The sequence below is a fragment of the Eublepharis macularius genome, chromosome 12 (assembly GCF_028583425.1).
Source record: "Eublepharis macularius isolate TG4126 chromosome 12, MPM_Emac_v1.0, whole genome shotgun sequence".
Lineage (NCBI taxonomy): Eukaryota > Metazoa > Chordata > Lepidosauria > Squamata > Eublepharidae > Eublepharis > Eublepharis macularius.
Window position 1 is genome coordinate 79427198 of NC_072801.1, and position 27959 is coordinate 79455156.

At 53.1% G+C, this 27959-nt stretch overlaps 1 protein-coding gene across 1 annotated transcript; it reads left to right on the forward strand.

Annotated features, from left to right (window-relative positions):
• Positions 1-1682: 1682 nt before the first annotated feature.
• Positions 1683-27724, forward strand: TNK1 (tyrosine kinase non receptor 1). The gene is given in 15 exon segments (XM_054995128.1): positions 1683-1764; positions 12359-12530; positions 12653-12726; positions 13710-13901; positions 14576-14728; positions 15016-15062; positions 15064-15285; positions 17162-17288; positions 19516-19662; positions 20549-20643; positions 22100-22300; positions 22874-22950; positions 23057-23412; positions 26081-26176; positions 26617-27724. Coding segments are annotated over 14 exon segments (2073 nt in total). The 5' UTR covers positions 1683-1764; positions 12359-12367; the 3' UTR covers positions 26740-27724.
• Positions 27725-27959: the final 235 nt, after the last annotated feature.

Genomic DNA, 27959 nt, shown 5'->3' on the forward strand with positions numbered 1-27959 from the left:
TCCCACATTTTAGAAATTAACCAGGGGCAGGAGGGTGTGTTGAAGGCAAATGATTCCCTTGGTCTGGTGAGGAATGTTTTTAATTAAGAAGAGCTCTGCTTCCAATCTGCAATCCAGACCTTTATTAGCTACGCACCCGGCAAAGCTCTGGAGGCTTTGAGGCTGGGGCTGTGCCGCTTGGGGCATGTTCGTGCAAAGCTTTTGCAAGTGGCCACAAGATGTCCCACCTCTGGGCAAACACCAAGTTGGCCTCCTTGGGAGAGGCCTCTAGATCTGACCCCAGGGCATGTGAGGATGCCTGGGCACCCATCAAAAACTTCGGAAGGTTTTGCCCAATTCCTGTGACTCACATTTTAAAAAATGCTTCTGGGTTGTTCTGTAAAGTGACTAATGCAAAGCTCTTTGTGAAACCAGCATGTGTGAATGTTTACCAGTGATCCTGTGCACAAAAATACACACAAACACAACATGCACAGACATGCATATGCACCCACCCATACAATCTTTGTACATTCTGCACTGAGATAAACTGGATTCCACGACCAGTATAAACTTTGCAGATTAGGCACATTTTGCTGTACCTTATTTTTGTATCTGCAGTTTTTAAGACTGAATAATTTCTCCTGCTTCTTGGAGCAGTCCTGGGGGGAGGCTGAAGCCTTTGGCAATCTCTCCCAATCACCTCTCCAGCTCAACCCACACCTGAATCCTGCGCCTTCCATGGCAAACTCACAGAGACGGGTAAACAACAACCATGAACTTCAAGCTACAAGAAGGATTGCACTTGATTTCTAAAACAGAGAGATCTGGGGTCTTGAGCCTTCCTTACTGTGTTCCCCCTTGGAACTGGTGGCCTTTCCCCATTATTCTAGTGTCCCTGAGCATGTACAGAGTTCCCCCTGAAAAATGGGTGGTCCTTGTGTACTGAAAGGGTGGGGGACATGCAGGTCAAATGACGCAGCTTCCAGAAGTCTCAGCTCCTGAATCCCAGCACTTCGCGGGTGAGAAGGGAGCCCCCCCCTCCCCACAGCAGGAAGATCTCCTCTTAGGGTTGCCAAATTCAGCCTGAGAATTCCTAGAGACTTGGGCTGTTTTCACACATCTTAATGGCTGCGCAAAGTAGTGCAAAAGTCCTGGAACGACAGTGTTTTTCTGGCACAATTTCCCATGATGACTCCGTTTTGTGGCATGATTCGCATTTCGCACCACAAACCAGAGTCATGATGGGAAATTGCACCGGGAAGAAGCCATCCTTCCGGAAGTTTTGTGCGATTTTGCGTGGCCAGTAAGACCTGTGAATACGGCCTTGGAGATGCTTCCTGTGGAGGGAGGAATTTCAGCTAGAATCTATGGTGTACCATAAAGTTTGCCCTCTGAAGGTGCCATTTTCTCCAGGGGAACAGATCTCTGTAGTCTGGAGATCAGGTGTAATCCCAGGAGATCTCCAGGTTCCACTGGCAGACGGGCAACCCTGACTGCTTCCCTCTGCCATGCCCAGCCTGGTGGGCAGAAACTGTGGCAATCGGTTGGGTCCTTAATCAGGTTGATGTGACTTAGTAGTGCCCTGGGAGGGAAGCTGCTCTGCCTGTCTGCCCCTCCTTCTACCTGGCCCGCCCAGGTGAGCTGCTGGCAGGTAGGTGAGGGAAGGCGGAGCCTCCCACACTCACCCACCCCCTGTGCCTGGAGCAGAGCAGAGCAGAGAGCAGGAATCCGCTTCCACTGGAGGGAGAGCGAAGAAGGACCCGCACAGATTCCTCCACACAGGTTAGTGCCGAAGGTGCATGGGAGGGGCTTGTGGGACAGGGATACCAGAGGGACCCTCGTTTGGACCTTCCTTCCTTCTGTCCCATTAGTGACCGTCTCTCTTCCTGTGCCCTCCGCTACAACACACTTTTCCTTGCGTTTCTCCTCCCGTCCACTTGTGTGACTTTCCTTTGTTCCTCACCTTCTTTGCTCCTTGATTTCTTCTGTCCTCCATCTACCTGTTTTTCATACAATTCTGATTTCTCAGCCCTCCGACCCTTTTATTGGAGGAGGGCGTCTTTTCTTCTTCAGACTTTCTCAGATACTCCTTTCCTTGGCTTGCCTCTTCCTAGGGGAAATTCCCCCCAAGTTTGGGTTACCCCATCCGTCACTTATCCTGGAGTTCCTATGGGGGAAATTACAGTTTGCTTCAGCCTGGGCAGCAGCAGGCAGCGCTTCCGGCATTTCTGGGCTGGCCTCCCTTGGTGGAGACTCGCAGCCTTTGAGCTCTTGGCGGGAGGTTTCCGTATGAGCTTTCATGTTGCTTGGCCTCCACACCCCCAGTAGGAGCCCTGGACAAAATTCTCTTCACAAATAGGAAAAGCTCCTTCTTTGGTCCAGCTCCCACCTGCTGCTGCTCTTCCCGCCTCTTCTATCTGTTGTTCCTCCCGCAGTTCTCCTTTATGGGCCCCGCTCTGTAGTGGTGTCGTTTCCACCCCCAGTTTGCAGACACTGGGAACAAGGGGATGCTCTCAGCCTTCTCGGGGAATGCTGATGGAGGTTGCACTGGGACACCGTTGCCGGTCTCTTCTGCCCCTTAGCCCATTCCGGTTCTTGTAAACTGGGCCTGTCAGGGCCAAGCTAGAAGTGACGAATTACACTTGAATGGCAAGTGAGCAGACTCACGTGTACTCCTCCCTGTTTACTTGCGCTCCACTCGCACTCCACTCGATCATGTAATTCCTCACTTCTAGCTTGGCCCTCTTACCAAGCTGGGGGATTGGGGGCCTGCCTGGTACCTGTCCGTAGAAGCTGAATCCTCTGACCTCCATGCTGGATTCTCACGGGTGCAGCACCTGTTTCCAGGTTCCCAGAGGGAAGGGGAGAGCGTTAGGCTAGCCGTCACAGCAAGGATGTGTTGCCTGTTCTGGGGCCAAGATCTGGTATTCAGAGTGGGGGCCGGGGGCCGGGCTGAGCCCTAGTGTAACTTCTCCTAACTAAAGTCATAACTGCAGCCATCCAGAAACTTTAAATCAACAATGTCTTTGAAAGGTAATAGATCCAGAGGAGTTAGCCGTGTTCGTCTGTAGTAGCAAAATAGGAAAGAGCCCAGTAGCACCTTTAAGACTAACTGACTTTACTGTAGCATAAGCTTTCGAGAACCACAGCTCTCTTTGTCAGATGCAAGATGGATCTGATGAAGAGAACTGTGGTTCTCGAAAAAGCTTATGCTACAGTAAAGTGGGTTAGTCTTAAAGGTGCTACTGGGCTCTTTACTATTTTGGAAGGTAAACAGTTCAACTTGTCTGATTCCACCAAGTGACAGAGTTCTTTTTCAGTGTCCTTCCAATTCGAAGCAACTGTAGCCCAGGCTTCTGTCCTCTTCTTGGGGAATTACAGCCCTTATTCAAGGTGATAAGAGTATATTAATTATCAGGGCTTTTTTTCTGGGGAAAGAGGTGACGGAACTCAGTGGGTTGCCCTCAGAGTAAATGGTCACATGGCTGGTGGCCCCGCCCCCTGATCTCCAGACAGAGGGGAGTTGAGATTGCCCTACGCGCCGCGGGAGCGGCGCGTAGGGCAATCTCAACTCCCCTCTGTCTGGAGATCAGGGGGCGGGGCCACCAGCCATGTGACCGTTTTCAAGAGGTGCCGGAACTCCCTTCCACCGCGTTCCCGCTGGAGAAAAGCCCTGTTAATTATTATTCAGCTCCCCGGCAACCAGCTTCTTCCCGAGCTGCCTGGCTCTAGCTGCTGACTCTGCCCTACTGGGCGAAACCAATTACCTCATAGGGGTGACACGAGCATCAGCTAAGGGCCCCCCCCCCATGTCCTTCCGGCCAGTTGTCTGAGGACCAGCGGGCAGCCTGGGCCCAAGGAAAGGAGCGCCTGGGGCAGGGGAGAAGGCAGCGGGGCTTCCTGCGGACTGATGTGGCGTCAGGTGGTGCAGGGTATGAGGTTGGACTGGACAGCGGTTGGAGTGCCCGCTTTCGAAACCGAGTGATGTTTGGCCTCTGGCGATGGTCTTGGGATGGTATCGGCAGCTTTCAACCAGAGGGCTGCAGCTAGCTCAGAACTGTCAAGGCAGGGGCTTTCCAGGACACTTGAGCCTTTTGCCGGAGACGTCGGGGCCCAAACCCAGGCCCCCCCAGCAAGCTAAGGAGGTGCTCCGACCGACACTAAGCCCCAACAGCAAAGGAGTCGTCAGAGGATTAGTCCGCTCAGCTTATCCTCGGCTCCTCTGGCTGGCAGAGGCTCCCCGGGGCAGAGGAAGGAGCCTGGCGCACTGGGAGCTCAGAGCAGATACTCTCTGGGCCTTCCTGGGGCCCTTCTCCAGCCGAGCCACCCAAGCGGCTGCTGGGGGGAAGCCCAACGAGCAAGGCGCCCCTTCGCCTCAAGGGCGCAGCCGTGGATCAGGGTCAGGAGATGATTTGGCATCACCGAGGTGGTGCAGGCCCGGAGGGGGCAAAACACCTTGAGCCAGCCCTGGGCCCTCCTCCAAAGCCAGACCATTGGGGAACATTCTTCAGCTTATACATGAGATCAAATTTTTACTCTGGTTTGGAAAATACAATTTGCAATGTCAGCAAGTGATTTCCCCCTTCTGAATCTGCTGGGTGCTTGCTTGGGGTATCACATAAGAGTTTGCAGGATTTTATAAAAAAGAATTTGAAAACTCTGAGGCTAAAAGCCCCCCCTGCCCCCGCCCCCGCCCCCATCTTTCACCTTTTGGAATGGCACTTGGAGGAAATTCAGAAAAGGGATTAGGGAAATTTTGACTGATTAACAAACCAAAGGCGATCTTTTTAAAGAAAGAAGTCCCCTATCCCTACCCAAACATTCCTCAAGAGGGATTTGCACATGAACAGAAAAGGCCTTGAATGGATTCGGGGACCTGACGGAGGCCCCTCACATTTCCCCCCTCCCCACCCAAAGCGAAGTGAACGCTTTACTGTCTTTGCTCTTTTTTCGCCATTCGGGAGGTTGGGAGTCACAGGATGAGCCAGAGGCAAGATCCTCCTGGAAGTTTTCCTATGCAAAAGAGGACTTCCTGGCAGACCGTGCCCCATGAGCTCAGCAAGCCCTGTGACAGGCTGAAATCCAACCAATGCAGCACATTCCAGCACATCATTTTTTTTGTCTGCTGTTCTTCAAAGAAGCTTAGAGCACCTGGTTTCCCTTCCTCCATTTCATTCTTACAACAACCCTGCAAGGTAGATTAGGCTGAGATAAAGAGATTGGTTTAAGTTCATCCAGTAAGCTTCCATACCAGAGCCAGGATTTGAACAGGATTTCCCTTCGGGTTGCCAACTCCAGGTTAGAAAATGCCTGGAAATTTGGTGGTGGAGTTTAGGGAAGGCAGAGTCTGGAGATGAGAGGAACCTCAGAAAGGTGTAGTGCCATAGAGTCCATCCTCCAAAGCAGCAGAACTGATGTCTGTTACCTGAACACCAGTTGAAATTCTGGGAGCTCTCCAGGCTGCAACTGGAGACTGGCAGCCCTGAATTCTCCCTGCTCCTAGCCCAGCTCTCTAACTACTGCTCATACTTCCTTCTCTCAATTCCCTGTAAAACCATCCAACAGAAGATTTGGGTTTGGAACTGGAATGCTTCAGGATTTTTAGATTCTGGGAACGGGACAGGGTTTGTGCCTATTGAAAGAGCAAAGCAGAACGGCAAGAAGGCCCAGTTCTCAAGGAGGCTAGGATTTGATTCTGCCCCCGTTATTACTAGAGGAGTCGGCCGTGTCAGTCTGTAGTTGCGAAATAGTGAAGAGTCCAGTAGCACCTTTGAGACTAACCAACTTGCATCTGACGAAGAGAGCTGTGGCTGGTCTCTTTACTATTTCATTATTACTGTTCTTGCTGGTTCCTATTGATGAAACTCTGCACTAGCTTGCCAACTCCAAGTGGGGCCTGCCTGGAGATCTCCTGGAATGATAACTCCTCTCCAGACCTGCAGAGGTCAGTTCCGCCGGAGTAAATGGCTGCTTTAGAGGGTGGGCTCTAGGGCATTACACCCGGCCGAGGTCCCTCCCCAAGCTCCAGCCCCAAATCTCCCGGAACTTCCCAGTCTGGAGTGGGCAGCCCTACTCTGTCTGCCCCCATTATCTTGCTTGATTCCTTTCAAGCATTGTAAGGCAGGCCAGTGAATATTTCCCACGTTGCAGAGGGGAACAGCGGGAAGGGGCGCTAGTGGGAGAACTGCCGGCTTGAGGATGTCTAAGGAGTTCGGGGTAGGAGCAGAACTTCCTGGTCCACACTGACTCACAGAGACACACACACACTTCAGCCACACACAACCACTACGGCCTGCTTTAAACGTGACAGTGGCGAGGCGGACGAAGTGGCCCGTCTGACTCGGCACGCGTGTCCTCCTGCTCCACACTGAACCTAAAATGCTTGCTACCTGTGCAAAGCAGCCCTGCCGGTTAGGCTAGCTGGTATGCCAACTGTCCAGCTGCCGCTCTGGCATGCACGCTCTATGCTGTTTTGCACAGGTGACAGCCCCATTTCGGCACAACACTCGGAAGGGGCCCCTGCTTGTACCGGTGGTCGGGCCTAATTCTTTGAGGTCGCCTTCCGCTCCGCTCCTGCAGTTGGTTCTCGGGCCCCTCTCGCAGGGAATGTAGCTCTCCTTGTTTTGTCCCTGTTTTCTCCTGGGTGGGGTGTTTGGTGAGCGCAATTGGCTGGAGAAGGGTTGCAGGATTTGAGTCCAGTGGCACCTTAGAGACCAACAGGATTTTCAGGATGTAAGGTTTTGAGAGTCAAAGCTCTCTTCTTCAGGCACCTGAAAAATCTTGTTCGTCTCTAAGGGCCAAGCTACAAGTGACGGATGACACTTGAACGGCAAGTGAACAGACCCACGTGTATTCCTCCCTGTTCACTTGCGCTCCACTCGATCACTGCGTGTCATTCATCACTTGTAGCTTGGCCCTCAGGTGCTCCAATTCCGCTGTTCTACCATCTCAGCTACCTTCCTGAAACTGGGCAGGGTCTGCGATCGTTGCAACAAAAGCGACCAGAAGTATTCTTGCACCACAAGCCCAAAGATGTTTTTTATTCTTGTGTAAACTACCTCCCTTACTTCCGTGCAGGGGGGGATCCCCTGCTGGCAGGCAGGCAGGCACACGCGTGTGCGCACACACACACTTGTTTGTTGATTGTTTACATAATTCATAGTTTGCAGTGCTCACTGAAACTCAAGGCGGATTACACAGCATGAGTCTCAGTACAGTCAATATCAAAGACATTTCAACAAGCATGAGCATATATATATATGCAAATTTGCAAAGAAGCAGAAATTCAATACAGAGCTGAAGAAATGTTGAAACGGAGCGTAAGCAATTGCATGGATGACACGTTAAACAACATGGGCATTACCCAGTAGGATCATACTTATAGCAATAGCAGTCTCTGGTCTCTCAAAGTTTACAGCAATAGTAGTGAAGTCTGTGGTCCCTTGACTGACGGGTCTCTTGAGCCGACTTCCTTACAGCCCTCCTAACTGAGTGTGTTATGGAGAAAGAAGTTGTAGGACCCAAAGAAATGCAAAAGGTGCAGGCTGTGAGATTGGAGATTGGAGTTACGAACGGTTTGGAGGCCGTTCCTAAGGGGAGCTCTAATTGGCTGTTAGGCAAAAGAGAACCAAATGAGACCAAAAATCAGTAGCCGAGACCTTCCCGGGAGGACAACCAAATCAGTGCAACGCTTCACTCTTAAGGGGGGTGGGGTGTCCCCTTGGGCCTTGGCCCTCAAGCCCCTTGCCTGCCTCCTCCAGCAAGTGCTTTGCTGACTCCCCTCTCTATATGTGTTTCGCTTGCTTCAGGGATCCCTGAATGAAGCTGACAAAGAAAAGAATTCTTCAGTTGTAGGGGAATATTCCTGGGAAGCGGATGTAGGAAGCCCGTCCCCAGTCTGCTGACCTGTAGCTTCAATTGCCCTCCAGTCTTGTTCAGACAAGGGCTTCCCCTTTGCTATCAGCCCCCCCCCCCCCCCGCTCCTTTGGCGTCAAAGAGACATTTGATCCACGGTCTTTGTGTTTTCAGTTGGATGGCATCCATTTTTGGCTGCTGCCTCTTCTTCCCAGAAGCCGATAGCTGCCAGCTGATAATACCAGGCCAGCCCCACACTCTGTGCCCACTGGAGTCAGTAAAGCAGCTGATCGGATCAAAGATGCTGCAGTCAGAGGCCTTCTGGCATAGAATTGCCACTGCCAACTTCCAGGTGGGATCTGGAGATCTCCCGGAATGATAGATCAGTTCCCCTGGAGAAAATGGTTTCTTTGGAGGGTGGATTCTACACCTCACTGAGGTTCCTCCCCTCCCCAAACCCTGCCCTTCCCAGGCTCCCTCCAGGAATTTTCAAACCTGGAATGCCAACCCTATAATCTAGCATCAGGGCCTGAAATATCACCCTCCCGCCGTGTAACATCCAGACTATGGGATAACACTGGTGAACTGGGAAGCTTGCACAGTTGGGATCTTGTGAAAGGTATTGCAAAGAGCTTGCTTTGGGGGAGAATGCACTCTCCCTGGTTTTGCTAAACTGGTAAGCCCTGAGCCAGTGTGGTATAGTAGTTACCGTCTCAGGCTAGGAGCTGGGAGAACCAAGTTCAAATCTCCACTCTGCCATGGAAGCTTAGTAGGTGACCTAACCTACATCACAGGATTGTTGTTATGAGGATAAAATGGAGGAGGGCAGAAAGATGACACCACTTTGGGTCACCACTGGAGAAGAGCAGGGTAAGGATATCCAAAGGAACGAACGTGCAGTGGCTGAAGAAAGCCTGGTTTGAAGAATGTCGTGGGGAATGCAATCAAATTCCTCAATGGCTTCCAGTTCAGCAGTTCCACACTGGAGCCTTCCCTGAAATTATTTTGTTGAAAAATTATGCCTTTTACATACCACCGAGCATGCTGGGAGACACACACTCTCCGTGATCCCTGTAAATTAAATTCCTAACAGAGACAATGGATGTTTTTTCAGCATTAGGTCCCTTTGGGCTATGAATGTTTCAAATAATGGCCTTTATTGTGCATGCATATAAATGCGCACACCTGAACATTAATGCGTCCCCGACTATTTCTCATGCTAGTGAGGCTCATCTATTGAGAACAGGTTGCTTTTTAGCAATCCTGGTCAGTATTTCAGCCTCCCAAGAGTAACTAATCTGTGGCCAGAGCTCTTCAGAACCCACTTGGCCCATTAGACCCTGGGAGGGGAAGAGGGAAGAGTTGCCAATTTCCAGGAGGGGACAGGAGTTTTCTTGGAGTCATCATCACTAATATATAAAAGGCAAGCCGTGTCACTGACGACTCACTTTTTATCCCCGGGCAGGCGCACTCACAGGCCCCTCTGCAGGGATAAAAAGTGAGTTGTCAGCAACACGGCTTGCCTCGGAGACCTCAAGGAGGCTGTTGCAACAGTGGGAAGGCCTGACATGGTGGTGCAGCTGCTGCAGGGCCTTGGGAGGGCCACACCATTGTGTTGGGTCTCCTTACCATCTGCACCAGGCCTCTGAGGCATTGTGGAGGTGACAGCGAGGCCCTCCCAATGCCCCGCTGTGGGGGCCAGCCGAATCACTTTTCTAGAGCCTGTTGTATTTTTCGACACAACAGGCTCTGTTGCTAGTTACAAATAATCTCTGGACTACAGAGATCAGTCCCCCTGGACTGATCCCCCAGGCGGGCCTGTAAGATGGAGATGTTCCAGGCGCATGGTTGAGGCCATCAGGGTTTCCACCAAATGAGCCTCTCTCCCGGTCTCCTCTATGAGCAACCACGCATGGTTAAGCCGCACCTCCACCTCCGTCAGATGCTATATGGTTTTTATACGGTGAGCAGGTGTTTTATTAGAAAGCTGTGTTGATTTATTGTGATTTTATCTTGTATACTTTATCTTCTGTTGTGACCCACCCTGAGCCCACTTGCGGGGAGGGCGGGATATAAACAACAACAACAACAACAACAATTTTTTTAAATGGCTGTGTTGGCAGGTGGGCTCTATGGAATTATACCCCACTGAGGTCCCTGCCTTTCCCAAACCCACTCTTCCCAGACTCCCTTCCAAATCTCCGGGAATTTCCTGGCTCTCATTTGGCAGCTGTAGAAGATGGTCAGACCTGATGCCTCCAACAGCCCGTTCCTTCTTCCCTTTTCAAAATATTCTGACGCCTCCCAAACAGAAGGTGGGCTGGTGGCGCTGAGTTCTGCCGGAGTGTCCTATCAATATTTGCTTGGGGTCTGACCTTTGCCAGTTGAGCTCGGGGATTGGCCAGGAGCCGGGATGGACAACAGAGACTCTGGACAGCAAGATCCCTCGATAAAAACGCTTTCTGGGGCGGGGCGGGGGGTCATGGAAGGAGCGTAGGAGTCCTGCAGCTGCCGCAGCTGCCTCTCTGGAAGACGTGGCAAAGCTGGATCCTGACTCCTCCTGCCCACCAACGCATTTAAAATTGCCACCTTTCTTCTGGGTCCCTAGCAGCTAGTGCAAATAAAGAAATCCAACAGGGGAAGCTCTACAGTTAAATTTCTGCCTGCTAGGCCGCTGTTAAAGACAGAGGAAAGGGGAAAGGATCCAGCATGTCTTTGTGTTGGGTTTTGGGGTGTCTTCGATGGCAGCTGCTTGAGAGGAAGCCCCCTTTCCTGCTGCCTTACTGAAGGAGCCGGTGTCCGAGCCTCGGGCCCTCTAGATCATCTTCTGTCTAATCCTGCAGCTTGTTTGGGGGCAATGGCCCAGGGAAGGGACTTGCGTGGCTGCTGACTCCTCACTTCCTTCGGCGGAGCCGAAGTGTGTCACCCAAACCTGAGCAAGGGGTGTGGGGAGCTCCCGGAAGGCCTGGACACTCCCAGGAAAAGCCTAGATGCCAGGCATCCTCTGCGCTGACTCACTGGGCTCTGCTCCACCCCCCCCTTCCTGAGAACCCAGGCATCCTGGCTGCCTGCCCAGATCCCCGGGGCTTTCTCTTGTCCCTTCACCGACCAGAACCGGTCCGGCTGGATTTGCTCCCTGCCAGTAGCCAGCCTCTCACACACAGCCCGGCAAGAAGTCCCACCGGCCGGTATGCAGGCAGGCCTGAGCATAGGGGGGCTGCTCACCCCAGGCCAGAGGGTACGGCTTTCAGAGAGTTTTGAAAATCAGCATCCAACAAGGGAAAACTAGCGGGGTGGGGGCAGGTCTGGTCCCCAGGAGCCCCCCACCCCCACCCCAGACCAACAGACCAGTCAAAGTTGCCAGTGTCTGGTGGCTGGGCTCTGAATCGCAACCAGTGAAAAGTCCTGCCCACGCCCCTCTGCTGCATCTCCATGCCGGGGAGTTGTTTCCAGGAAAGGAAAGATGGGCAGCTCTGTCCCCTGTGGACTTGGAGAAGTCAAAGCCTGGCTTCCATGCAAAGTCCAAAGGTCCAGCCCAGCCAGGATCTGGTTTCTCAAGGTGGTGCAGTGGTTAGAGTGTCAGAGCAGCATCTGATCCAGGGGAGTCGGCCGTGTTAGTCTGCAGTTTCAAAACAGTAAAGAGTGCAGTAGCATCTTTAAGACTAACCAACTTTATTGTAGCATAAGCTTTCGAGAACCACAGCTCTCTTCGTCAGATGCATCGTCAGATCTGACGAAGAGAGCTGTGGTTCTCGAAAGCTTATGCTACAATAAAGTTGCATCTGACGAAGAGAGCGGTGGTTCTCGAAAGCTTATGCTACAATAAAGTTGCATCTGACGAAGAGAGCTGTGGTTCTCGAAAGCTTATGCTACAATAAAGTTGCATCTGACGAAGAGAGCTGTGGTTCTCAAAAGCTTATGCCACAATAAAGTTGGTTAGTCTTAAAGGCGCTACTGGAGTCTTTGCTAGAGTAGCATCTGGGAGACCCAGGTTCAAATCACATCTCCTCTCTGCCATGGAAGCAAGCTGTGGGTGATCTCGGCTAGTCACCTTCACAGGGGTGTTGTAAGACTAAAATGGAGGGAAGGAGAACGTCAGCCGTTCTTGGTCCCCACGGCGGAGTAAATGAATACACACAGCCCACCAGGTGTCCCTGAGAAGCCCACAGCAGAGCTCGGCGGCAACTGCCATTGGCGAGGAAGTGGCGCCCAGTGGTATACTGCGTCTGAACTTGGAGGGTCTGTTTTTGACCTGGACATATTTGTAGGGCTGGACTGAAGCCAAAGGGCATCTCATCTGACCCACCCCTAGATCAGCCCACACAATCCAGGCCACTGCAGAAAAGTTGCTTTCAGAGCACATGCACGCAGATGACTTGAGCAAGTGAGCCAAGCCACATACAGCAGGAAAGGGCATTTAAAACAAAAGAGAATTACAGTCTCCAAAGTCCGTAGGCTGGGCATGAGCACGGGGGATGTTTTCACTAATCCTGTGCCCATTTCCTCCCTCCCTCGCCTCAAGAGGTGCCTCATGGCACCAGATGACGGCACCGAATGGCTGCTGCAGCTGCTGACAGAGATCCAGTTGGAGCAATTCTACAGCAAACTCCGCGATGAGCTCCATGTGACACGTCCGAGCCATTTTGATTACGTCAGACCCTCTGACCTTGACCGCATTGGCATGGGGCGCCCAGGTAGGGCTGGTGGGCGCAACGGTGGGTGGAGAGAAGGGAAGTGGCAGAACTAGGGGAGTGGGGGCCCAGAGGGTGTAGTTTAACTGAAAATTTGGCACCCTCCTTTGAACCTTTTCTTTTAGGACAGAGACGATTAGAAGACGCTTTGAAGCGCAGGAAGCCTCCAGGCCAGCGCCCCATGTCGTGGGTGTACAAGGTTTGTACTTTACTCCTCCCCTCGGAAGACATGCAGCATTTGGCCTGGAATACAAGATGGCCGCCCTCTTGCTAAGACCAGCCGGAAACTGCCGTTAGTGCAGAATGCAGCAGTCCAGAGACTGTTTTCAAGGGCCAGTCAGTGGGAATACAGCTCATGCCGGCTGCCGGCTTGCTTCCAGGTTCAGTTCAAAGTCCCTTAAAGCCCTTCCTGGCCAAGGACCCACATACCAAAGGGTTGCCTCTCCCCGTTATATGCCCCTGAGCCAGTTGGTGCCCCTCACTTGAGGCAGCCGTCTTGAAATCTGTCGGGGCTGTTCCTTTTCAGTAGTGCTTCCTATTGTATGGAATGAGCTCCCTGAGGAAGTATGGCAAAGTACTGTCCTAAAAGTTCTTGGATGGTGCTGTAAGGCCATTTTTGATGTGGCATTGTGAGCCACTTTGAGCAAAATGTTTTGATAAAATGAATGTATTTCCCCTGCCTATTATAAGGTAACATAATGCTTTCTGTCATTGCTTGAGGGGTGAGGCACCCGCACAGTTGATTCTGCATGAAAGTCTAAGAGTCTTTTCCCCCTTCCGTTCTCCCCACCCCTACCCAAAAAACTCCTCGTTTGGGTGATTTTTCGGTTGTTGGGAGGTGCAAAATCAGAAAAGAATTTCATTTCTGGATGACTGAAAACGGCAGGCACAGGAAAAGCAGCAGGGCTGGCTCTGTGGCAAAGCCCCCCCAGTTGACTCCCCAGGGGGGCACAATGAGGTGGGCACCAGTCCCTCCGAGGTCTCCACTTGCTCCTATTTGTCAGCAGCGGCGGGAGGGGGGGCATGGCAGGCACCTGGTGCCATCTCCTTCCAACTAAGGCAGGGAGGAGGGAGGGAGGGAGAGAAGGACACCGCCGTTTGCAAGAGGGGAAGGTGCTTAAGTATAGCCGGGAGCTCTGGCAGCAGTAACCTTTCCCCCCCGCCACTTCTGCCCCTGCAAAGATGTTCACAGGGGGGAAAAGTCCCGAAAGCGAAGAAGCCCCCGTCTCGCAGTCCTCCACCCCTCGCATGGACCCCAACGTCTCGCTCAAGTGCCTCATCAGTGAATGGGACTTGCTGCTCCACGAACGCCTCGGGGACGGCTGCTTCGGGGTGGTGCATCGGGCCGAATGGAGCACACCTGGCGGCGGGACGGTGAGTTCCCCATCCTGATTGGCTGCCTCCTCGCCGGCTCTCTTGTGAAGAGGGAGCAGAGCAGCCGCCACCGTGTTCGGCTTGCGCTGCTCCCCGGGGTGAGCTGGGTTGCCTGCAGTCAGTGGGGAGGGTGCTCGGTAAGACCGTTGCCGTGTCCAGCAGGACAGCTCCCGTGCAGGATGGGACCCCCCCCCCATCCCTTTATAATCATCCAATGACATTGGCCATTGGTAAATGGCTATTTAGCAATGGTCGCTTAATGGAGCTTCCATGCTCAGGAGCAATATGTCTCTGAGTATCAGATGCCAGGGAAAAACAAGGAACGCGCCGCCTCCCTGCCCTGCCTGTCCACTTTGTAGAGACGTCTGGCTGGCTGGTTGGCAAAAGGAAGCTGGACTCAACGGCCAGGTCTTGCCAAGTTCTGATCAACCCCCCTCTGCACCGGATGCAGCTCCCCACCCCTCTCCACAGAGAGCCAGGTCAGGGGGTTCAATGGCTTAAGACCTGGAAGAGCGAACTTGAAATGGGCCAGTCTCTGTCTGGCCTGCCCCACAGGGTTGTTGTGCAGTAAAACAGAAGAAGGGGGAGAGAGCCATGTGTGCCACCCTGAGTTCTTGGAGGAAGGGTGGGGTTAAATGTGATAACCTGTACAACCCCAGTGCTCACCTCCCCAGATTCCAGTGGCCGTGAAGTCTCTGCGCTCCGACGTCTCCTCTGATCCCGGTGCCCTGATAGACTTCCTAAATGAGGTCAACGCCATGTGCTGCCTGGATCACCCCAACCTCCTCCGCCTCCATGGGGTGGTGCTCACCCAACCCCTCAAGATGGTACGGGAGGGGTGACTGCTGGATCCCCCCGTGAGCTAGAACGAAAGGAGACTGAGTACCAGGACGCCTGGGATCTCTGGGGAAGGTGCAGGAGGGCCTCGGGGGCTCGGGGGGCGGCTGGGGGGGGGCGAGTCCAAAGAGATCCAGATCCTGCTAATGGACTCAGGGAAGTTCTCCTGCACTACCCTATTGGAATCAGCGGGTGGGGCAGGCACCCTGGTTCCTTTCTGTGCGGCCAGGCAGGGAGCAGGGCTGTGGGACCCTCAGGCGCCTTCTCCTCCCCACAGGTGACTGAGCTGGCCCTGCTGGGCTCGCTGTACGACCGCCTCCGCCCCCCCCTTCCCCCTCCACCGGCTCTGGAGTTACGGCCTGCAGGTGGCCAAGGGGATGGCCTACTTAGAAGCCAAGCTGTTCATCCACCGGGACCTGGCCGCACGCAACATCCTCCTGGCCTCCGAGGAGCACGCCAAGATCGGCGACTTTGGACTCATGAGGCCACTCGCCAGCAAGAGCGACCGCTACATCATGTCTGCCCATCGTCGCATCCCTTTTGCTTGGTATGAGTCTGAGACCCTCGCCTTCCTTTACCCCACATTGTGGCAGGGGAGCCTTGACAGCCCTCACCTCTCCCCCAGCACCGCCTCTCTTAATAAAGCCAACGGAGGCTGCTGTAGGCAGTTTTTTCATTCGTTGCATAGAGAGATTTGAACAGCTTGCCTGAGGACTAGATACCTGATTGAGTCTGATTGTGGTGTGGATTTCAGAATGTCACCTCTAAATCCAGAATGCAATGCAAAACCTGGACTAGGGATTAACTCCAGATCAAGGAAGGGAAGTAGTGATAAGGAAAAAAACAGTGCCTCTGAGAATGTGCAGAGGGTCTCCACTAACAGTTGGTCCTCATAGAAATGGGGTGAGTGCAGATAACTCCCTGTGGGGCGACTCCTTTCTTTTCTGATTACTGATCCACAGCTCTCTTACTAACAAAGAGACCTGTGGTTTTCGAAAGCTGATGATGCATCTGACGAAGAGAGCTGTGGTTTTCGAAAGCTGATGATGCATCTGGCGAAGAGAGCTGTGGCTCTCAAAAGCTTATGCTACAATAAAGCTGGTTAGTCTTAAAGGTGCTACTGGACTCTTTAATATTTTTTGATTACTGGATATCAATTAATCAAATTTATTTGGTCAATGACCAGCACAAATCTCAAACTTACAGATTACAAAAGAGTGGTCAGCCATAATAACCAAGACAAGACAGTATCAATTTATATAATTTAACTAAAATTTAAATTCAGCACACGATTGCCTGGTGAATTTTGCAAGCTGCCGCAAAATTTTTTTTTGCATAGCAGATCGTAATTTGAGGGTTAACCCCCTCTAAAGACAACCTGAGTAGATCAGATTTGGAACGTCCAGGAAACCTTCTAAGCAACGGAAAAATATATTCTAGATGACTTTCCTGGCAAAAACAACAATAAAGCAAAACATGTCCAGTTGTTTCCACCTTGCCGGTGCCACAGGGGCAAATTCTCTCCCATGTGATTACTGGATATAATTCTGGAGAGGAGGTCATGTTAATCTCTTGCATCAAGCAAAATAAAGCGCAAGTCCAGCAGCATCTTAAATGCTAACGAAATTTATTCTGGCGTAAGCTTTTAGGAGTCAGACCTCACTTCTTCAGATGCAAGGGGTGGCATAAGGATTGTATGGACACTTTTATAAACAAAATTGCAGAAGGGTGAGGGGGGGAGAGGAAGAGCTGTAGCAGAAAGAGACCGGCTGTAGATCCTGCCATAAATAATTCTGCCAGGCGTGAGCCCGTGTAGAAGGGCCCAGAGCAGAAGATATGGTTGTTGCAGATCATGCATAAGGAGAGGCCGGAGGTTCTAGCCTCTCTCGGGCAGGGGGGGAGCGACAAGTTCTGCCGGCTGAAAATGGTCTGCCTCACCCCACTTTCCTCCCTGATCCTCTCCTGCAGCTCACACTGAAACCTCCAAATGTGCCTTCTCAGATCGAGGCTGGCAGCATAGATATACCAAAGCTTTGTATTGCTCAGGGTTAAGGCTGGCAGGGAGGCTTAGGACAGGTTTCCACTTGCGAGTTCAGGCTTGCAGCTGACCTCTTGCAAGGCTTGTTTTGAGTAGCTAGCTGGCAGAGGAGCTTGTGTCTTTTTCTAGCAACTCAGGTTTTGTGAGGTCTATTTTAATCAGCTAGCCAAGAAGTCTAGAGCGAAGGCATTGCAAGGATACGACTGAGTGGTTGCGGGAGGGGGTGGGGGTTGCCGGACTTGTTTTAAACTGGCTTGCGGAGGAGCTGAGGTCTTGCAATGTGCTCTGCTCCTGCCTACCAAGCACTGCCCCGTGGGCATGCAGAGCAGGGGAGCGTCTCCTCTGCTTCAGAACCCTTCATGCTTACTCCGCCGCTCCCTCCTAGGTGTGCCCCGGAGAGCTTGCGCACAGGGGTTTTCACCAGCGCTTCTGACGTGTGGATGTTTGGGGTCACCCTCTGGGAGATGTTCTCCTACTGCGAAGAGCCATGGATGGGTTTCTCCGGGCGTCAGGTGAGGTGAGATCGGGGCGCCGAAGGGCGGCTGCTTCCTGCTCTGGTCCCCACCACAGTGTCTGCCCTTCCCCAGGTGATTAGCCACTGAGCCGCAGACCTGAGTGAGCCTCCTGGTTCATCTCAGGACTGCGGCCTGGACGTCGCTGATTCCAATCTCGTTCAGCCAGGAAGTTGCCGGGCAGCCTCCGGCAAAACTCTCCCAAGAGGAAATAGGAAGATAACAACGTTGGCCTGCCATGCAGGGCTGCTGTAAGAATTCCTGAGCACTGGGTAGCACTTACCGTTAGTTCATGAGCTGGCCTTAGCCCCAGGAACGCATGCCTTAGTCACGTTCAGACTGGGCTCCCATCACGCGCCCTCCAAGAGAGCCCTTTTAATACTTCCATAGCACTTCCGAGATTAATTCTTCCAGCAGTCCAGAGGAGTCGGCCACGTTAGTCTGTAGTTGCAAAATAGTAGAGAGTCCAGTAGCACCTTTAAGACTCACCAACTTTATTGCAGCATAATTTTTCGAGAACCACAGCTTTTGCTGTCAGATGCAACCGTCAGGTTGCATCTGACAAAGATAGCTGTGGTTCTCGAAAGCTTATGCTACAATAAAGTTGCATCTGACGAAGAGAGCTGTGGTTCTCGAAAGCTGACGATGCATCTGACGAAGAGAGCTGTGGTTCTCGAAAGCTTATGCTACAATAAAGTTGCATCTGACGAAGAGAGCTGTGGTTCTCGAAAGCTTATGCTACAATAAAGTTGCATCTGACGAAGAGAGCTGTGGTTCTCGAAAGCTGACGATGCATCTGACGAAGAGAGCTGTGGTTCTCGAAAGCTTATGCTACAATAAAGTTGGTTAGTCTTAAAGGTGCTACTGGACTCTTTACTATTTCGCAACAATCCAGTGAGGTAGACCAGTCTAATTCTGCCCAGATTGCTAATTGGGGAGGCAAAGAGAGCAAGAGAGGCCTCTCCCCGTGGTTCCCCAAGGCAGAGGCAAGGGTTTGTCCAAAGAGCTGTGGGGATTGCAGCCCGGGCCACACATGCAAGAGAGGGAGGCCTTTGAGAGCTCTGGTGCTGCTTCAGACTGCAGGTGGAGGATTCAAACTGTCCACAAATGTCCTTTACGGGGAAAAAACCTCTGCACAAATGGGAAAGTGGCATCGCAGGGAGAAAAGGTTCTCCTCTCTCTCTTTGCTCCCTCTCTTTGCTTGCTTGCTGGTTTTCTGCTTCCAGGGAGTTTTTAACATCAGTTAGCATTCCCAAGGTCTGTTCTGCCACGTCATTCTTCTGCATATGTGAACTGGGCCTCACCTAGGGTTGCCAGGTCAAGGTTGGAAAATTCCTGGAGTTTTTTGGGGGGGGGGGGTGGAGCCTGGAAAGAGGAGTTTGGGGAGGGGAGGGGCCTCAGTGGGGTATAATTCCATAGAGTCCGCAACCCAAAGTAGCCATTTTCTCCAGGGGAACTGTTCTCTGGCACCTAGAGATCAGTTGCAATTCCAGGAGATCTCCACCCACCACCTGGAGGCTGGCAACCCGAACCTCACCCCTTGGACCTATGCCGTGCCCTGCAGGGGTCTGCTTGAGTCTGGCTGCTGGTGGGGCAGGAGGAGCCAACAGCCTGGCTTGGGTAACAAAAGGCCTTGACCAAGTTCTGCAGCCAGCGAGTGGCCAGGCAAGGTGTTGCTTTCTCAGGAGGGGATCAGGGACTCCAGCGCGCCCTGCCAAGGGAAGTCCGCCTGGCTTCTTCTCTGCCAGTGTTCCACCCCCAGTCCGGGGGGCTGCTTTTCAAGCAAGATTTGCACGGCTTTTGCTCTGCCTGTCTCTGGTTTTGTAAAGCGTTTCCTCTCTAGGCTGGTCAGCTTGCATGCAGTGGACATTGCAGGCTTTGTTTTCTATGGAAATGAGCTGTGGCTCAGTGGGAGAGCATCCGTTTGGCATGTAGAAGGTCCTGGGTTCAATCCCTGGGATCGGGGATCAGGGAGTTGGTGGTGTGAAAGGCCTCTGCCTGAGACCCTGGACTGCAGCTGCCAGTCTGAGCAGATGGTATTGATCCAGACGAACCGGAAGGCCCGACTCAGTATAAGGCAGCCTCAGGCAATGTGACGTTTGGATTTTAATGGGTGGCAATCGACTACCGTTTGCTGATTTGGGGGGGGGTTATAAAATAAAAAAGGGCAAGATTATTGTCTTTACTTACTGAATAGCCCAAGCCTGCCTCCTCCCCTCCCCTCCAGATCATGCTCAAGATCGACAGAGAGGGTGGGCGGCTGGAACGTCCCGATGACTGCCCCCGGGGCATCTATGCCCTGGCGCTGAAATGCTGGGCCCACAGCCCCGAGGAGAGGCCTCACTTCCGGGAGATTGTCAGCTTGTTGCAAGAGGTGAGAGCGATGGTCCAATACGCGGGGGCAGGGGAGACCTCACGGAGGGAAAAACGTCTCGGGTTTTGCAGCCCTGGGAAAATTTCGTCCCCTTTCCGAATTTGCACTTAGGCTTGCCTCAGAGTAAGCCAGTGGAGGGCTCTGCTCTGGGTGCATTCACCTCCTGAGCGGGGAGAGTAACTACATGGATCGGGGCCTTTTCCCCACCAGCCACAGAGGTTGAATCTATTGACTCAGAGCCAAGCTACAAGTGACGCCTGACACAGGTTGGACACTTGTCAGCTTCCCACAAGTTTGGATGGGAAATGTCGGCGTCCTGGTTTTACAGCTTGGCTCTCCATTGCAGCTGCAAGACCAGGATGCCTACATTTCCCATCAAAACTTGAGGGAAGCTGACAAGTGTCCAACCTGTGTCAGGCGTCACTTGTAGCTTGGCTCTCACGTCTCTCCTCTTTGACTTTTTACAGTATAGGCTCCTCTTGCGGAACTTTTTTTTCTGATTCTCAGGTGCCAATTTTTAAAAATAGGATTCCTCACCTAAGCCACTCAGAGGCTTGAAAGCAAGAGTGTTCATATTTTTTTAAATAAATGTATCCCTGATTGTCTGTTTTGCAAAATGAAACTTCCATTCTCGCCTGCGATTGTGTTGCTTGTGGGGGTGGGGGATAGCTTGTTTCCACCGCTGAGTAAAGAACGTGCCGTCTGAAAGACGGAAGAGCTTGAAACAGAGCAAAGCCGGAATATGGGGGGAGCGAGTCGTCTCAGGCCGCTCTTGTGCGATGTGGAAGTTGCGGCCCCGACCCCAGCTCCGCCTGGTGCTCCTGCTCAGCGCCCCGTCCTGGGGAATGCCACACACAACCCCGATCTTGCCCCCTTCTCTCCCCAGCTCCGTCCCAAAGAAGTGAAGGCCTCCCAAGAACTCAGCGAGCCAGGATGGGTGCGCCTGGAGCCGAACGACACAATCACGGTCATCGACGGCAGGTGAGTCAGGACGTGGGCCTGGGGTGGGTGTCAGAGGTGACGGGGGCCACCAGTGGGAACCCCCCCCCCCGACTCTGCTAAGGCTTTCTTTCCGCCTCAGTGTCCGAGGCCATCCTCTGGCCAAGCCACCCACCTGGAAGGCAGGGGCTCTGCCAGGAGGGAGGGCTCGGCTGGCTCCCAGCCGTCAGTGGTGCAGAGCAAGACTGGCCTGCCTTTCCCCCTGGCACCCAGGCAGCAGTGGGGGGGGGGGCGGGGGGCTTGAATTGGCCCTGCAGAGTGCCACAAGCACTGCTGCCCCCTCCTGGCCTGCTGACCCGGTTCCCTCTCACTCCTTTCAAGTATCTAGTCCTCTGCGGCCCTCTGACTCTTCAGCTCCCCTCAGCCACTCTCCGTCCCCTTGGTCTCTCCCCGCCCCCCCCCCCCCCCCCGGTTTCTGCACCTCTGGCATTTGGGCAAGTGGAGACCCGGAAGAGGAGCATGCCTGTGGGGCAGGCATGTATGGACTGCCTGCCCCACAGAGATTCAGGTCGTGCCACTTTCCCACTTAATTCTGTGCTTGGCCTGATGATGTTTAAGGCGCCAGGTTGGAGGCATGCGGTTGAAGAACTGTTTTTAATTTTTTTCTTGTGTTGGCTTCAACTGCTTGGCCACGGCGGCTGCTGATTTTCTGTTGTTTTGTAACTTTGATTTACGCTTAGCATTGCTGTTTTTATTTTCTGCTTCGGTGAACCCGGGCAGAGCGTGAGAGGGAGGGCAGGAAGGGCTACATCAGGGCTTAGTCCCCGTGGCCTCTTCTCACACGCCCAGGGAAATGCCGATCGCCACTTTGGGGTCAGGGAGCCATTTTCCCCCAGGCCAGTTTGGCCAGGAATCCTGACAGTGCTTTGCCATCTTCTGGGCCTGGAGCAGGAGTCACTGGGGGTGTGGAGGTAGTTGTGAATTTCCTGCATTGTGCAGGGGTTGGACTAGATGAGCCTAGAGGTCCCTTCCAACCCTATGATTCTATTTACTTCTAGGCCGTTTGGCAGGTATATTTATTTCACCTTTTTTAAAGAGCAGGATGTACATTTTAAACAAATGTTTATTTCCATTGCATCATCTGTGTACGTGGCACTTTTAGAGTAAGATAATAAGCAAATTAGAAAAAAAGAGGCCTCCGCCCCGAGGAACCTACAGCCCAAATGCTGGTGTGTGTTCAACTGCTGGGGTTTCCTTTTGGCTTGGGGCCATCTTTTATTACTTATTCATTTTAATTCTTGTGCCCTGTTTGTGAGCACAAAGCTGGCCTATCAAAGCAGCGGTGTTTGTTTGTTTGTTTGTTTGTTTGTGTGTGTGTGTGTGAGAGAGAGAGAGAGAGAGACAGAGACAGAGCATTCTATTTTGGAAACTGGGGGGGGGGGCAAAGTTATGCACTGGAGTTCTCTCTTTCACACCCCTCTTCTGCTGTCTTTTCCAGTCCTGATTCTTCCACCTGGCGCGGACAAAACAAGCGAACGCTCAAAGTCGGCATCTTCCCGTCGTCCGTTGTAGTGCCAGAAGCAGCAGCGAACCCTTCTGGGGGGGCTCACATTAGCCTCCCCCTGAAAAGCTCCTTTGTCCACCTGAGTCACGGAGATGTGGAGCCTGGACGGAGCTGGGGGGCTCCAGATCGGGTGGAGTACGTGGGGGGGGGGAGCCGAACCCTTGTCTGGCTTGACAAACACCCAAGTGCCTGCCCAGGGCTAGTTCTGAGGCTGGGCTCGATGTGGAGGGGGCAGATGCCCCACAGTACCGCTTGCTCCTGACCGTGGCTTGTGGTGCAAGAGGTGTGGGGCACCGGTGCCTGGCTCTGTGCTGCCACAGGATGGGTTTGAACTGAGCCCAGGCAATATTGGCACAGCAACTCTGCTTGGAACCAGCCTTGCATAGCAAAGGGTGTGTCTCACTGGACGGGGAAAATATCGCCAGCCAACTGCATGTGCAGGCTGGACCCTGAATTGTGGCGTGTTGCCGTCTAGCGGTCTGTTTTGACACTGCTTTCCACCACCCTTCCAGCACAAGCCTGCGCTTCGGCAAACATGACTAACACAATCCCCAACTATTGGCAGCCAATAAAATTGGGTTAAGTGAAGCCCCCCCCACTAATAGACAGGATTGGAACTGGAAGGTGGCAGCAGATGGCTACAGGCTGGCAGGGCTGAACCTGGTAGCAATGAATGTTATTAATTATGCGCTGTATTTGCTACGCTAGGAAGAAGCCAAAAGCTCAGATTGGGGACATCGGTGGCCAGAAGCGAGCCGGGGCACAGCAGCTCCTGCGCTTGAGCCGTGAGTATCTTCTTGACGCCACCCCTGTCCAAGACAAGAGACGGAACCACTGAGTTCTGCTCATTTTTCCCATTCTGGACTTCTCTCTTGCTTTTTTCCCCTTCAGGCCTCTCCAAAAGTTTGGAGTCCATTTCTGAATTCAGCATCCTGTGCAGCAAGCCCCGCGTTCCAGCCGCCAGGCCAGAAGACGCCTTGGCCCCCTCCCGCCGACGTTTCAGCGATCTTTCGATCCCTTTCCCACCAGCCCAGCCCCTCGAACATCGAGGGCCCAAGCCGGTCACCCGCTTCCCTAACCCTGCCCTTCCTTCCTGGGCCCTACCCAAAGCTGACTGTCCTCCGGGGGCCAGGGACAAGGAGCCACGACCCCTCCGGACAGCCCCCAAAGGAGCTATGGGGGGCCCTGCAGGCCCCTGTGGCGGGCAACGACTAACCCCCATTGAAGTAGAAAAGAAAATCAAGGAGGTGAGGATGTCCATTGGCTTCTAAGCATGAAGGCGTTAAGAAAATGTGCCCACAGCTGGTTGTTGGGGCTACCATGGCAGGCCTGGGGCTTCTGGAAGGGGTGCAAAGACACGCCCCCCCCCCCCGGAAGTGCAACGGGACAGGGTGGGGAAAGGTGGTGGAGAGATGCTGTCCAAAAAGACTGAGTTCAGCAAAGGCACATTTGACTTTTTGCAGGCAAATTTGAGTGCAGCCGATTTCAACCCTAAAGCCCAGGCCTGGGTTTCAAAGGAGCAGAAGCAGCAGTTGGGCAGAGGAGGCAAAGCCCCTGGACTCTGAGGGCCTCCCTTTCCCTCTCCGAGTCCCTTGGAAGGGGTAGTGGGTTGTGGCTCTTTCACTTATTCAGGGCTTTTTTTCTGGGAAAAGAGGTGGTGGAACTCAGGACCGCACAATGACGTCACTTTGGGTCAGCTGGAACAAGGGGGGAGTTTTTTAAAGTTTTAATCGCCCTCGGTGAAAATGGTCACATGGCTGGTGGCCTCGCCCCCTGATCTCCAGGCAGAGGGGAGTTTAGATTGCCCTCCTCAGAGGGGAATCTAAACTCCCCTCTGTCTGGAGATCAGGGGGCGGGGCCACCAGCCATGTGACCATTTTCAAGAGGTGCCGGAACTCCGTTCCACCGCGTCCCAGCTGAAAAAAACCCCTGCACTTATTGCCGAAGTTCCCAGAGGAGCGGGTGCTCTCCTAGACAGCAGCCGGCAGCCAAGTGAATGTTTTCCTTAGCCCTGTGGCTGCCATTCCCCCTCTCACCACCAGAGGGCATTATAAAAATTTTAAACTATAAGATTGCTATAGTGATAAGAGCGTAGCAATACACTAGTTCCCAGGGTTTTTTTTAAAAAAGTCTCTAGCCCTTTTCATTGCAAAGTAAAAAAAAGGAAATGAGCAGCAAGCTATAGAGCATTATAGTGTTCCTGTATTATAATGATTTAGCATTTCCTGATTTAAAAAACTGAAGTGGCGGGAGTGGTGGGGGCAGCCATACCAGCCGAGGTAAAGAAAATGACACAGAGTGAGTAGAACTAGCAGAAACCGGCGTCTTCTCACCCACATGGTGTCCAAAGGAGCGTTGACTACAGTGTTGAAAAAAACGGTATCAAAACAGGGCTGGGAAAGACAGCAGCAAAGTGGGGGGTGGGGGTGGGGGGGTCATCACGTATACATGAAGTTGCTTTTTGCTGAGTCAGACTCTTTGCCTGTCAAGGTCAGGATTGCCCACTCTGACTGGCAGCAGTTGTCCAGGTCTCAGGCAGAGCTCTTTCATATCACCTGCTACCTGGGCTTGATCCTGGGACCGTGTGTATGCAGGGCAGATGCTTATCGGAGAGCCATAGAAGCACAAGATAACACCAGGCTAAGGGTTTATAAAAAGCAACACAAAGCGCTTAAGTATTCTCTCCACGATATCACAATCTTTGTGTGGATGAAAACACAAGTTACTTTAAAAAGTGTGACCGTCGCATTTTCTTCCACGCAAGGACTGCATACTGGACTTTGTGATATTGTGGAGAGAACATCTTCCGTATATAAATATTATGCATTATCTTTTTGGTGGTCATAGATCTGCCTGTACATCTATATTTACGCGTTAGACACTTAAGCATTGTTACAAGTAAACTTCGTGTCGTTTTTTAATAAATCCTTAGCATGGTGTTATCTTGTGCTTCTGATGCCCACACCGTGGTCCGGTTGCATTGTAATCATCAGTGAATCGTGGCTCCTTCCCATTTTCAGGGGAAACTTCAGCAAATGGTCAATCGGGCTGAAAAATGCCCCGCTGGATCAGACCCTCCAGTCCAGCTTCCCGTCTCACACAGCAGTCACCCTCTTAGACTGTGGCGGACCGGTAACAGGGCACAAAGAACATGGCCTTCCCCGGAGGATGTCAGAGGTTGACTGCTCCTGAATACGGAGGCTCCCTTCAGTCACCATGGCTAGCAGCCACAGATGGGCCTAGGACGTAGTGCAGATGCTCTCGCCAATAGTGCTGCTTTAAGGAGGCCGAGGTGGAGCACAATGCCCGCGCTGGTGCAGCCGTGGAGATGCTGGCACACCTGGCTAAGAGCCACAGCAGGTGTGAGGCACAGGCCTCCTCTGACAACCCGAGGGGCAGGCGTGGGTGTTTCTGGCTGGGCCGTATCAGACCCTCACAGCTCCTTACCTTGCAACTCAAGCCGAGCCATTTGGTTATCAACGCGGCCGACAGCCAGCAACAGGCCTATTCTCCACAAGCTTGTTCCCACCCTTTTAAATCCACCCAAGCCAGAGGTTGCTGCTACATCTTGCAGCCAGGCAGTCCACAGGTCAAGTACTCAGGCTGAGCAGCTGCTAACTGCTGAGCCATTGGCACATCCCCGTCGCCCCTGGCCCTTGGGAGCCTTTCCCTCCTGCTTTGCCTCTGTATTAGAGAGGCAAAAATAAAAAGAGCCCCAGGAATGTGGGAGACTCAAGTTCAAGGCTCTAATCCCCCATAAAGCACCCCTGCCAACGCTCTCATCCTAACCTACCTCACAAGGCTGTTGTACATTCACTGGGCTCCTTGGATGAAGAGCCTTGGGTGCGGAGGAGCAGAAAGCACCAGCAAGGGTCTGCTGGCCTCTTCCGACTCCTCCCCATCTTGCCTTTCCAGGTACAAGAGCGGGTGCACGGGGTGACAACAGAGGAATGTCGTGAAGCCCTGAGACTGCACAGCTGGGACCCACAGAAAGCTGCCCAGATGCTAAAGGTACTGACCCGGTTTGCTGATAATCTGCCTGCCACCGGACAGGTCCAGGCCCCTCATAGAATCATAGGGTTGGAAGGGACCTCCAGGGTCATCTAGCCCAACCCCTTGCACAATGCGGGAAACTCACAACTACCTCTCCGCACACCCAGCGACCCTCGCGCCATGCCTTACTCCCATCTTCCAGAGCCCTTTGTGCCTCGAAAGCGACAGACCGAGAGCTCATTTGATGTTTTGCTACCTAAATTAAATAGAAGGCGGGAACTACCTTGCGGTGACTACTTCCGTGCAGACATGTGGCACATCCCTTCGGGGCAGAATGGGGGCTCCGCGTTCCACATTTCAAGGGGAGCTTTTGCAGCTCCACTGACCCCATTCCTGGGGGTTACCACCCACTCCCACCTCCCGTGGCATTTTCGACGCATTCCTTCCTCTCTGCACAGGTGGACCAGCTGTTCCACATCAGCTCCCACTCTCGGGAGGAGTGCCGGCGGATCCTGGAGAAGCACCGCTGGAACCTGGCCATGGCCTCCCGCTATGTGCTCAGCCGGGGCCTGCGGGCCTGAGCCCAGGCAGGATGGGACAGATGGGGAACCGGCCTCGGCTTCCAAGCAGCACGACACAGCTCTGTGGTGGGGGAAAGGTCTCCAGAGACACCACTCCCCCTGCAGGAGACCCAGGTGTCCTGGCTCCCGGGTGCTGTAGCCCCTACTTAAAGCTCAGCGCCAGAGAAAGGACCTGGAGCCCACCTCCACTGGTGGGCCGAGACCCGTCTACCCAGAGACTGCCGAGCTGGCTGCCACCACTCCCTCCTCCAGCTTGCTGGACCACATTTAGGGAAACTGCTGGCACATACCCAAACGCATTGGACCTGCCTTCCCGGACCAAGCTCTCGTGCCTGCTTATTTCAGGGGCTTAGGGCAGGACAGCAGCTGCTGTGTCTCGATGTGCACCTGTGTCTACACGGATGCTCCTGTGCTGCCCTTCCAGCCACTGGACCCAAGCCATGCCCAGGGCAGGTTGAAGGCCTTTTGTCACCGAAAGGGAGGGACACCCATTTTATCCTTCAGCAGTACCTGTGGATGGGTCAGAGTGGTGCCGGGCACAGGGGCTTGCCTTGGCCGTGGCCCACAGCCACGGCAGCCCGGGAGGGAGTGCGCATTGACTGCCACCCGCAGCCAGGAGCAATCCAAGCCCCTGCAGGCCAAAAGCCCCCCCCCTCCCCAGAACAGCAGCCTGGATTTTGGCTCCGCCCTGAGATGACTGCCCAGCCTCTGCCTGGGCTGTACCACCTCAGAGAGTGGGTGGGGTTCACTGGAAAAAACGCTTCTCCATTCCAAAGGTTCCCTTCGGCTGGGCAAGAAAGGCTCGGGCTCAAGCACCAACAGCCCCCACTGACCACCCACTGGGAGGACGAATGTAAACGACATCCGACAGCAGATGTCAGCGATCGTAGACATTAATGCTGCCTGCATGTTTCTGAATGTGGGGGGGGGGGGGAGCTAGAGCTGTAAATACACTAAAAGTGGATAAACAAATATTGTGCATTTCCGTAAATATCTTTTGGCTGCAGTGTGTTCATTGTCAGACAGGAAAAGCCAGCTGCATTGTTCTGTGTGGACTGAAGTTGAATGCGCACGTGTGCCTATGTGCCCAGGCACATATTCAGTGGCTGGGTGTGGGACTGCTTTGCATGGAGGCTGGCCTGCAACATCAAACCCTCTCATGTCTACATCTGTGAAAAGGTTCTCACCACGTTTGCACAGCGGCCAAGGCCTCGCACCAC